The 12,637-nt window shown below is 36.8% G+C and overlaps 1 protein-coding gene across 3 annotated transcripts in view; it reads right to left on the bottom strand.

Moving 5' to 3' along the window:
- ZC3HAV1L (ZC3HAV1 like) overlaps positions 1-12,637 on the bottom strand; it is a 73,438-nt gene that overhangs the window by 29,892 nt on the left and 30,909 nt on the right. For 2 of the 3 annotated variants that reach the window (XR_013486237.1, XM_020998072.2), the window contains exons 5-7: positions 9,765-9,888; positions 7,686-7,787; positions 1,469-1,637 (exon numbers count right to left, since the gene is read on the bottom strand). Coding sequence is in view for 2 of the 3 variants with exons in the window: in XM_020998072.2 (XP_020853731.1) it covers positions 1,469-1,637; positions 7,686-7,787; positions 9,765-9,888 (395 nt within the window). In the remaining variant the exon portion in view is untranslated. The remainder of the gene's footprint in view (positions 1-1,468; positions 1,638-7,685; positions 7,788-9,764; positions 9,889-12,637) is intronic. The other variant, XM_020998073.2, reaches the window with a different exon arrangement.

The following is a 12,637-nucleotide window of genomic DNA, read 5'->3' as shown; positions in this document are numbered from 1 at the left end:
AGCCTCACCCTCCCCACCCATGACCAGTCTTCTCTACCCTGGATCTTTGACCTGAGAGTAGGTAACGGATGACACAGCTGCCAGATGGCACCTGTTTCTGCTCCCAGTGCTAGTTCAGGAATCCCCTAAGATCTCTTTCTTCCCTGGTACTTCTTCCTCTTGTGCTTTGTCTCAACCCCCTTTCCATCCCTGGCCATTAGAATGCTTATTTCTACTGGGTGGCTTGCTTCTGGTTAATGCCTGTGCCTAGTGTCCACAGATCTCTCTGTCTCCCTGGGCTTAAAAAATGACTCACTGTGACTTTTTCCTGGCTTTCCTCATTAGAATTCAGTCTGGGGAATTTTCAAGGTTGTTTTGGAGAAAATGTACTAAGTGAGTTAGGCAAATATGCTTCTTCTCATTCTGCCATTTTGACTCTGTTTTGTAACTACTGGTTTAAAAAGAATTTAACAAGAAATAGGAAAGTAGGTTCCTTAGCTCATTTCTTATACTAGTAGGCAACTCTATCATGCAATAGACAAAGAAATATAGTGGCTTCTATTAGCTCATCGACTGGCCTGTCTAATAATAAAACCTATCCCATAATAAAACCTACAATTATCTTTCTATCATGTACAATTCAAGGCCTTAACATGTTACTCCCCTTGTCAAAGATAAGGAAACTAAGAACTTAAGTGGCTTATCCATGGTAGGAAGTACAATTAAAACTCAAGTCTCTACCAACTCAATGTCCATTGCTCTTTCACTATACCAGAGCTGCCTCTTAGGTGGTCAGGGTCAAGATAGCTTCAGATTGAGTAGAACTCCAGTGCTATTTACACCAAGTATAACCCACACTTCTCTGGGAACCACAGACTAATCTGACCCATATTACATTACCAGGAAGCAGAGAAAGTAAAGCAAATGACTATTCACTTCCCTAAATCCTTTTCCAAGTCTGACAACTGCTATAAACTGAGCTCCCTCTACAAGCAATTGACTGACGTTTCTTAAGCCTGTAGTTCATTTATCTATCTATATAGCTGATGACTTTCTCCTTTCCAAATGCGACAGATATATAGGAGATATCACTGAAGTATAATTGGAAATAGATGTGCTAGACATGGAATCATGTCCTCATTCACCTTAGTCTTATCCAAAAGTAAAAACAAACAAACAAAACCCAAAAGCAAACGTCTCAAGTTGGAGTGTAACAAAGAAAAACTTCTAGTTAAGACATTATAAAGTTGTAAGAAACTGGACAAGCTGGAACTTTCCATGCAGGATACATTCAGAATGAATCTCTGCAAAACTATTATGTCACACACACACACACACACACACACACACACACACACACACACACACACACACTATTAATTTCTCTCAGCTGGCTTGGATGAATATCAAAGTGATCTTCACATGTAGACCAAATCTAACAACCCAGTGAAAACCTCACAAAAAGCAAATCAGATGAATAGCCACTTACCTGGGTTCCATATTCAATCCACTGACCATTATCATTCAGCCAATACCAGAGCCATGTTGTGGTTAAGAGAATATTGGAAGGTTTGGTGACCGAGGAGGGGGTAGATAAACGACGCACTTGATTCAAACCACAGGTCATAGTTTCAAAATTGATATCCAGATCTCCCATTCTACAGAAATGAAGCAGAACAGGTTTTTAAAATAGATGGTCCAGTATATTAAAAATGTGCCTTTGTATGCATGGGAAAGAACAGGGCTACTTTTAATGTATAATCAGTATCTTCATGTGTGGGCATATCTCTCTAAGGATCTGGATAAAGCTCAAATTCAATTGAATTCAACAAAATTTTATTAACTCTAAAAAGGCCACTAAAATTAATGGAAACAAGGGGCAGCTAGGTGGCACAGTGGATAGAGCACCAGCCCTAGAGTCAGGAGGACCTGAGTTCAAATCTGCCCTCAGACACATAACACTTACTAGCTGTGTGATTCTGGGCAAGTCACTTAACCCCCAATTGCCTCACCAAAAAAAATTTAAAAAAAATTTAATGGAAACAACAACTTTAGTAAAGACATAGGATATAAAGTAAACCTACATAAATCATGAGCATTTCTGTGTGTTGCCAACAAAACCAAACAAGAAGAAATAGGATGAGAAATTCTGTTTAAAATAGCTACAGATTGTACAAAACATTTGGGAGTTGACCTACCAAGATACAAACAAGAATTATACGAAACAGTTACAAAACACTATTTACAGAAATACAAATATAAACAGAGAAATGTTAGTTACTAATGGTTGTTGTTCAAATCTAATAAAAATGACAATATTAATATACTTATGCAGTGCCATGCCAATTGAACTGCCAGTGCATTGCTTTATAGAGCTAGAAAAAAAAATGGTAGCCATCTTCATCTGAAGGAACAAAAGATCAAGTATCTTAAGGGAAATAATAGGGGGGAAAGTGGGAAGAAAGAGGGTCTAGAAGTACCAGATCTCAAACTATATTACAAAGCAGGAATGATCGAAACTATTTTATATTGTCTAAAAAATACAGAGGTCATTCAGGGAAACAGATTAGGTACAATATAGAAGAAAAAAATTCCCTATTTAAAAACAGCTGCTGAGAAAACCAGAATGTAGTCTGGTATAAATTAGGTTTAGACACACACTTCACACCATATGCCATGATAAGCTCCAAATGAAGAAACAATTTAGATTTTAAAAGGTCATATAATAAACAAATTAGAGAAGAGAGGAAGGAAATATCTTTGCACAAACAAAACTAATGGAGTTAAAATTAGAGGGGAAATAGTTAACTGGGGGGGGAAATCTTTGCAGCAAATATTTTTGATAAAGATATAACATCTAAGATATATAAGGAACTGATTCAAATATATAAGAACAAGCACCATTCCCCAATAGCTAAATGATAAAATGATACAAGTAGGTGGTTGTCAGAGGAAGAAAACCAAGCTCTCAACAACCACATAAAGAATGTTCCAAATCACAATTAAAAGAAATTCAAATTAAAGCATCTCTGAGATTCCATCTCATACCTATTTGATTAACAAAAATACCAAAGAAGGAAAATGACAATTATGAGAGGGGCTGTGGGAAAATAAACATAATAGCATACTTACCATTGGAAGAATTATGATTCAGTCTAGCCATTCTAGAAAGCAGTTTAGAACCATGTCCTAAAAGTCACTAAACTAGCCAAGTAATATCAGTATGAAGTCTACACCACAAAGAGAACAGAAAAGATGAAAGGAACAAGATACACAAAAGTATTTATAGTAGCTCTTTTTGCAGTGGCAAAGAACCAGAAACTAAAGGGATGCCTGTCGAGTGGAGAATGGCCAAACAAATTAAAGGATGTGAATGTAATGGAATGTTTTTATGCTATAAGAAATGATGAAAGGGACAGTTTCAGAGAAATTTGGGAAGACATATGCACTCATGCAGAGTGAAGTTAGCAGAAGCAGGCAAATAAATGCTGCATTATCAATAATGTTGTAAAGAAAAACAACTTTGAAAGCCTTAAAAACTCTGATCAACAACCTTTTGAGGTAGGTTCTATTATTATCCCATTTTACAGATGAATGTGCAGATAAGAGGTTAAGCAACTTGTCCAGGGTTACATAGCTATGAAGTATCTGAGGCAGGATTTGAATTCAAGTCTTCCTGATTCCAAGTCCAGTACTCTATATACTGTGCCACCTAACTGTAGGTGTCCTGGACTCTCTTCTCTTCTCCCTCGATATTACTTCATTAGGTGATCTTATCAGCTCCTATGGATATAACTGCCAGCTCTATGCTAATGATGGTAAAATCTATCTTTCCTGCACCAATCTCTCTGCTGACCTAATCTCACATCTCCAACTGCCTTTCACACATATTAAACTGGATATCCAGTAGACATCTTAAATTCACTATGTCCAAAACAGAATTCATTATCTTTCCTCCTAAACTCTTCCCTGCTCCTACCCTCCTTATAACTGCAGAGGGAGGTACTATCCTCCCAATCCCTCAGGTTCACAACCTAGGAATCATCCTGAATTCCTCACTCTCTCTTACCACTCCCACCCTCCATATCCAAGCAGTTGCCAAGGATTGCCTATTTCACCTTTGCAACATCTCTTGAATATGTCCCCTTCTTTCCTCTGACTCTGCCACCACTTTAGCACAGGCCCTCATCATCTCATATCTGGACTATTGCAATAGCCTGCTGGTGAGTCTTCCTGGCTCAAGTCTCTCTCTACTCCAATTCATCCTCCATTCAGTCACTAAAGTGATTTTCCTAAAGTGCAAGTCCAATCACGTCTCCCTACTACTCAAAAAACTCCACTGACTTGCTGTTGCCTCTATGAGTAAGTACAAAATGGTTTTTGGCATTCATTTATAACCTATCCCCCTCCTACCTTTCCAGTCTTCTTACATCTTACTACCCAAGATATACTCTTCAGTCTAGTGACGTTGGCCTCCTGGTTGTCCCATGAACAAGGCACTCTATCTTTTGGCTCCAGGCATTTTCTCTAGCCATCCTCCATTCCTCCTCAACTTCAACCACTGACATTCCTGACTTCTTTTAAGTCCCAATTAAAATCCTACTTTTGATGGGAAGTGTTAGTTCCATTGCCTTTCCTCTTAATTATTCTATTTATCTCGCTTATGGCTTACTATATACATACATTCTTTGTTACTGTTTGAAAATTTTCATATTTATTTCCAATATTCTTCTTTTTTTAGAGTTCCAAATTCCCTCCTCCAGCCCCTCCCCCAACCATTGAGAAGGCAAGCAATGATATCAATCATACATGTAAAATCATGGAAGACACATTTCCATATTAGAGATGTCAACTCCCTCCCCCCACCAAAAAACAAGAAAAAATAAAGAAAGTGAGAAAATTATATTTCAATTTGCATTCAGAGTTCATCAGTTCTCTCTCTCTCTAGAGGCAGGATAGCATTTTTCATTCTAAGCCCTTCAGAATTATCATGGATTATTGCATTGATTACAGTAGCAAATCTTCCACAGTTGTTACACAAATGTTACAACATAGCTATTACTGTGTACAATGAATTCCTGGTTCTCCTCACTTATCTTTGTGTCAGGGCATACAAGACTTCCCAAGTTTCTCTGAAACCATCCCCCTCATCATTTCTTATAGCATGATAGTATTCCATTACAATCATATATCATAACTTGTCCAGCCACTCCCCAATTGATGGGCATCCCCTCAATTTACAATTCTTTGCCATCACAAAAAGAGCTGCTATAAATATTCTTGTATATAGAGGGGTCCTTTTTCTTTTTCTTTTATCTGTTTGAGATACAGACCTAGTAGTGGTATTACTGGGTCAAAGGGTATACACAGTTTTATAGTCCTTTGGTCATAGTTCCAAATTGTTCTCCAGAATGGTCAGACCAGTACACAACTATACTAACAGTGCACTAGCGTACCAATTTTTCCATATTCCTCCCAGGACTTGTCATTTTCCTCTTCTGTCATGTTAGCCAATCTGATAGGTGTGAGGTGGTACCTTAATGTTATTTTTATTTACATTTCTCTAATCAACAATGATTTAGAGCATTTTAAAAATATGAATATAGATAGTTTTGATTTCCTTCTTCTGAAAACTGCCTGTTTATATCCTTTGACCAGTTATCAACTGGGTGATGCTCTTATTTTATAAATTTTACAAGTTCCTTATATTTTTGAGAAATGAAGGCTTTAACAGAGAAACATCCTGTAAAAAATTTTGATATTACTTCATTGTCTATATCTTTTAGCAAAATACAGTTACCCTGAATATCTCTTTCAATTAGGCCTATTTTTGCTTTGTCTGAGATCATGATTGCTACTCTTGCTTTTTTTTAAAGTTTCTAATATAAATTTATTTATTTGTAGTTTACTCATGCTTTTTTTACTTCATTGAAGGGTAATAGATTCTGGTCTAGACATTTTAATTCTTATGACCATTTTTTCTGCTCCAAATAATGTTGCTTGTTAAAAGCTTATTGTTGGATTCTGGTTTCTAATCCATTCTGCTATCCACCTCCATTTTATGGGTGAGTTCATCCTATTCACATTCAGCCCTCCATCTTACTTTCTTCTGTTTATCCACCTCTCTTTTTACCTTGTCCCTCCTCAAAAGTCTGTTTTGCTTCTAACCACTGTCTCCCTTAATCTGTTGTTTTTCCTTTTATTACCCCCTCATTTCTCTTATCCCCCTCTCCCCTCCTTTTTCCCTATTGGGTAAGATAGATTTCCATACCCACATGAGTGTGATATATTTATATCTATATCGATAGACAGACATGCAGATAGATAGACAGACAGACATACAGATAGATGGACAGATAATCTTCACTCTTTGAACCAGTTCTGATGAGTGAGATTCATGCATTGCCAACCTACCTCCATTTCCCCCTCCTCCATAAAAGCTCTTTCTTCAAGTCTCTTTCATGTGAGGTAATTTTTCCTTATTCTTTTTATCCCTTTCCCAGTGCTGCCCTCTTCCTCACTCATTCATTTTTTTAGATCATACCAACATAATCAACTCACACCCATGCCCTCTATTTATGTAGACAACTTCTAACTGTCCTAATAATGATAAAATTCCTAGATGTTATATGTATCATCTTCTCATACAGGCATGTAAACAGTTTAACCTTATTAAGTCCTTTATGATTTCTCTTTCATGTTTGCCTTTTTATGTTTCTCTTGAGTCTTGTGTTTGAAGGTCAAATTTTCTTTTCAGTTTTGATCTTTTCCTCAGGAATGTGTAAAAGCCTTCTATTTCATTGAATGTCCATTTTTTGCCCTGAAGGATTCTGGGTAGATTACTCTTGGTTGTAATACTAGCTCCTTTGCCTTCTAGAACACAATATTCTAAGCCCTCTGCTCCTTTAACATGGAAGCTGCTAAATCTTGTGTGATCCTGACCAGGGCTTCCTGATATTTGAATGGTTTCTTTCTCATTGCTTGTAATAATTTCTCCTTAATCTGAGAGCTCTGGAATTTGGCTATAATATTCCTGGGGGTTTTCCTTTTGAGAGGTGATCCATGGATTCTTTTAACTTCTATTTGTCCCTCTGGAACTTAGATATCAGGGCAGTTTTCATTGATAATTTTTTGAAATATGATGTCTATGCTTTTTTTTAAATCATGGCTTTCAGATAGCCCCATAATTTTTAAATTATCTCTCTTCAATTCATTTTCTGGGTCAGTGGTTTTGCCAATAAGACATTTCTCATTTTCTTCTGTTTTTTCATTCTTTTTATTTGCTTACCTAAGGAAAAAACTATAAGCCATCTTGCCATTTAGCAGCAATTTCCTTGTTTTTTAGTTTCATTTATAGTAAGAATGTCAATATTAACATGGTACCTTTTCTCCAGTAGTATTTTAACTCAATGATCTTTAGATGAGAACCCTACATTTTGGCAAATTATAAGACAAACAAAAACTAAAGAATATGATTTTTGGGCTTTGGACTTTCCTTCCACCATTCTTTGCTGTTTTGTGCCTAGCAATGTTGTGACTTTGGTGGTTGTGCCAATCTCGGCTATAAGTAGCTGAGGATGGGAGGAAAGAGGGAGGAATGGTACCTCCAGAAGATTCTCTTCTGTCTATTTAGTCTCTCTTCATCACTCAGTAACTCTTCTACCATGAGAAAGGATGAGGATGAAAACAGAATAATCATTACTCACTGGACTCCAACATTTGGGAAAAGAGGCGGAAGACCAAGGGCCAAGTTGAACAGGAGACTGATGTATGAGGGAGAAGAAGGAGATGGGGCTGGGGAAACATATCTAAATGGGAGAGAAGGAAAATTGTCATAGTAAGTTATCTCTCAAATCTTGAATGTATTACTATGATAAATGGGTAAAATCCTAACCTGTAAAGTAAGGGAGAAAAGCAGGTTCCAAGTTCCCCTCTTGAGCTTAACTTAGGGAACCCTGTAACTTTTAGAATCAACTGACCTAAGGTGCCTTTCCCTGGAGCAGAATAAATAGTTTTATTCCTTCTCTAGGCAGCAATGCAATGCTTAACCCAAAGAAATTAATGTCTAATCATGCCATTTCCTCCCTGGTAGAAGAGACAGGGTGATATGATAATAGTGGTAGTTTAATAAAGAGAAGCAGCTTGGGGTAGTAGACAGAGAGCTAGCCTCAGAATCAGGAAAACCTGGGTTCAGGTCCTGCCTCTGACATGTACTAGGAAAATCACCTAAACTTGCAGTGTCTCCAAGCAAATCTCTAATACTATAACTTGACAAGAAATTTCCAGTCTGCATTTGTAGAGTTTCCTCACCTGGGAACATCTTATACCAGTAAAATCACAAGTCTGATCCTTATCCCTAAATTTAGAGGAAAAATAATGTCTCTTTTCAGGAGAACACAGGAAAAGGAGAAAGCATAGTCCCAGTTACCAGGCCTAAGGCTTTGAGCATTCCAGATGAAAAAGGGTAGAAAAGGCTGCCTGAAACACCTAGTCTAGGGTAGCTATCAATGGTACTTCTCAAAGAATAACTACAGATATGGGGAGCCAAAGGATAGAATAAAGAGTCTTCTGTGGATTCCTTCCTACAGGAAGTTCACTTTCTCACTCAAAGCAAATCAAAATTGGGAATTCTCCAACTGAACCAGAGAAAAAGGGCACTAGAAAGCTGGTTCACAGCACCTGTGGGGAACCATGGGGTAGAATATCACATCTACTGCCATTCACAATAAATATGTTGTTTGATTTTGTTGAACAGAATTCTTTCTCTTTCCTTTTTTATTCTTTGTTACAAGGAATTGTTATTTTTAGGGGTGAGGGTGGGAAGGATATGTTTGCAAAATGAAGGTGAGATAAAAATGAAAGATATTTTGAAAAAAAATTAAACTATACGTAAAGCACTTCATAAACTAAATCTGTTATTCCTTCAGAGTTCCCTTTAGTACATTGCTGTTCAAATAGTAACTACTTAGTAGCTAGATTACTCACATTTGGAATTAACGTCAAAAGTATCAAATGACAACAATAGCTCCCATGAACAAAATATTTCAGGTGTAACAAATATTTAAGGTATACAAAGCACTGTGCTCACTGAGGAAAGTATTGTAAATATTATTATCCCCAAGTATGAAAAAAACTAAGATTAGGTGATTTGCCCAGGTAGTCGAGCGGCCAGAGTACTGTTTAGATAAAATTTATGGATCTTGTTTCAACATCAAAGTGAATCTGTTACCTGATACAATGAATAAGTTTAAAATCTGAATTTAAAAAATGTATTTTTTTTTGTTTTTTAATAATATTTGTCCCAATTACATGTAAAGACAATTTTTAACTTTTAAAAAAATTTTCAATTTCAAATTCTCTCCCTTCCTCCCTCACCTCCCCCCCTCCCTTAGACGGTAAGCAATTTGATATAGGTTATACAGGTGTAATCATGCAAAACATTTCTGTATTAGTCATTTTATGAAAGAAGACACAGACCAAAGGAAAGAAAACCATGAAAAAAACCTTTTTTTTTCCAGTTGTTAGGATTTACCCAAGCAGTATGAATTCTAAGGTTACACATAGCTCTTCCAAATTGAAAGTCACCTCAACAAATTGAAACCATCCTTGTCAAATGTAGCCACAATTTGTTTTTTCATCCATGAGAAGCTGATCAGTGTTTACTAGGTCTTTTCTATGATTCAACACCACCAGAAGCTAAAGAAATATAACTGGGAATATATTTTGGGCTTTCACATTTGGTCCTACTCCGGAGCTCAGGGAAAAGGATGCAAATCTCACCTTACCTGGAGTTCTTTGGGTCACAATAGATTTTTTCAATCCCTTCCATCATGGGAAGATCATTCCAAACAGTGCCATCCAACTTTTGCCATCGGTAAGGCAGCTTGTAATGAATATTCCTACAGTTATCTATAAAGAAAATGAAATCCTCAATGAACATGAAATACTAGTAGACTGTAAGAAGAGAAAATAAATGTGAGAACTGCTAAAGAATAAATAGGAATATGACTATGTGTTGTCCATTGAGTATAAGACAGTCAGACAAATAAGTAATAATATCATTTTTCATTATTGTTTATGGTAAAAAGGTATCTTATATCCATTATCTGATTCCATCCTCTTATAAATTCTGTTTGGTAGGTAATCTATGGAGAAGTTTGTCATTTCCTTCTTCCTTCCCCAGGGTCTCCATTTTACAGTTAAGCAAACTGAGGCAAACAGAGGTTAAGTGACTTGCCCAGGGTCATATAGCTAGTACGTATCGGAGGCTAGGTTTGAACTCAGGTCCTCCCAACTCCACGCCCAGCACTCTATCTGCTGTGCCACCTCTTCTGAACCACCTAGCCTCCTAATACCCCCTTTAGAGAAATGGAAAGAGAGCAAGGCCACTCAGCTCACAGCAAATATAGCATGAGAATCTGGACTTGAACATTTGACTCAAAATGAAGTGTTATTTCCAAATTCTCCCACTTTGAGAAGCAGCATGGTATAATGTCTTATATAAATATACCCCACTTGGGATAAACATGTTCTAGAAAATCTGAATAGAAGTCCTTTTTTTCTTGGTAAATTAAATCTTATTTTAAATTCATTCATTCATTCATTCAACAAGCATTCATTAAAAGCTTACTGGGTGCCAGATACCATAGCATAATAAGGACTGGGAATACAGAAACAAAAACTAAACAGTCTTTGCTCTCAAGAGCTTACATTCTACTGGGGGAGTGGGGAACAACATATATACATATAAACACGTACAAAACGTACACAAATGAATGAAGGATGGGACGCCATCAATCAATTATCAACGAACATTTTGTTAAGTGCCTACTACGTGCCAGGCATCTCCTACATCAATGAAACTATCTTTGTCAAGAAAACTCCATGGTCCATGGGGTCACAAGGAGTCAGACACAACTGAACAACTGAACAACAAATGTGCCAGACATTGTGCTAAGCACTGGAGATACAAAAAGAGGCAAAAGACTGTCCCTGCCCTCAAGGAGTTTATAATCTAATGGAGGAGACAACATACAAAGCAAGCCATATACAGGGTAAATTAGAAATAATTAATAAGAAAGGCACTGGAATTAAGGAGAGTTGGGGAAGACTTCCTGTAGAAGGTGGGATTTAAAGGAAGTGTCAGGGACTTGGGAGAGAGAAGGGGATAAGTAGCATTTGAGCTGAGCTTTGAAGGAATTTTCAAATCCTAATAGTGAGAGGAGCAAAGGAAATGCTTTCCAGGAATGAAGTACAGATACACGCCTATTCAAAGGCACAGAGGGAAGAGTAGACTGTTATACATGGGGAATAATAGCAAGTGGCCTCTTTAGCTGGAACAAACAACTGGGGAAATTTACTTTTAAAGGAATTCTGTGCTACTCTGGACTTCTCCACTGTATTCCCAGGAACCTCATTGTCCCAAAAGATTGCATTAGCCTTGGTGTTCATAACTCATCAGTACCCTCTACCCTAAGACCTTTACCCCTACCTCTACCCTGATTGGAGGGTGGAACAAAGAGCTCCTGCCAAAGCTTCCATTTAAGAAAGGCACTCAGGCCAGCCACCTCTTCATTTCTGATCCAGCTACCATCCTTTGGAATTCTCCATCATCACCTGGTTAGCATAGTGCCTGAAACATTATAGGACCTTAAAACATGTTTATTGACTTAATGACTGAATTATTTTTTTAAAAGAGTAAGGGGGAAATTATTTTTGAAATTAAAATAATCCCACACATCAAAGTATCTATTCTATAAATTTTTAATTTTGAGTATTGGGTTTTCTAAAAGCACGACACACCTGAATCAACATAATGATCACAACAGAAATTTGTCTAGCATAGATTACAAAGCATTTTCTTTACATTACCTCATTTAATCAAATCTGACAAGAAATAAATGTGAAGGGAGGAAAAATTCCATGGTCCTGGGCTAACATCAATCTACAAAATTTTGTTTTTGTGCACTTATTCTGGCAAGGTTTTGGATTAAGCAGTGGGGATACAAAAAGCAAAGTAAAGTAGTCCCTGGTCTCTAGGAGTTAATCTTGCATTATGAATTTCCTTGCCTTCTTAAATAGTTTACCAGACATAATCTTTCCACAGGATCATAGTTAAAAACCAAATTATCTAAAATACAGTGCTCTAAATTACTAATAATTAGAGAAATGCAAATTAAAGCAACTTTGAGGTTCTGCCTCATAAATATCATACTGGCAAAGATAACAAAAGAGAAAATGTTAGAGGTTGGCTGCAGGAAAACAGATGCACTAATTAGTACACTGTTGCTGGAGCTATGAATTGGTTCAGTCATTCTGGAAAGTAATTTATAACTATGCCCCCAAAGTTATTAAACTGTGCATATCCATTAGCTGTACTACTACCACATTATTACCCCAAAGAGAGCAATGAAAAGAGGTAGTACATATACTACATGTACAAAAGTATTTATGGAGGCTCTTTTCATAATAGCCAAAGATTGGAAACTAAGAGTGTGTCTTTAGGAGAATGGCTAAACAAATTATGTTATATAAATTAAATGTAATATTACTGGAAGACAAGAAATGACAAAATGGACAGTTTCAGAGGAAATCTTTGGAAAACCTCTATTAATTGATTTAGAAGGAAGTGGGCAGACTTAGAGGAACAATTTATAAA

Source organism: Phascolarctos cinereus, unplaced genomic scaffold, assembly GCF_003287225.1.
Source record: "Phascolarctos cinereus isolate Bilbo 61053 unplaced genomic scaffold, phaCin_HiC Scaffold_1;HRSCAF=81, whole genome shotgun sequence".
NCBI lineage: Eukaryota > Metazoa > Chordata > Mammalia > Diprotodontia > Phascolarctidae > Phascolarctos > Phascolarctos cinereus.
This window is presented reverse-complemented; position numbering and strand designations above follow the sequence as displayed.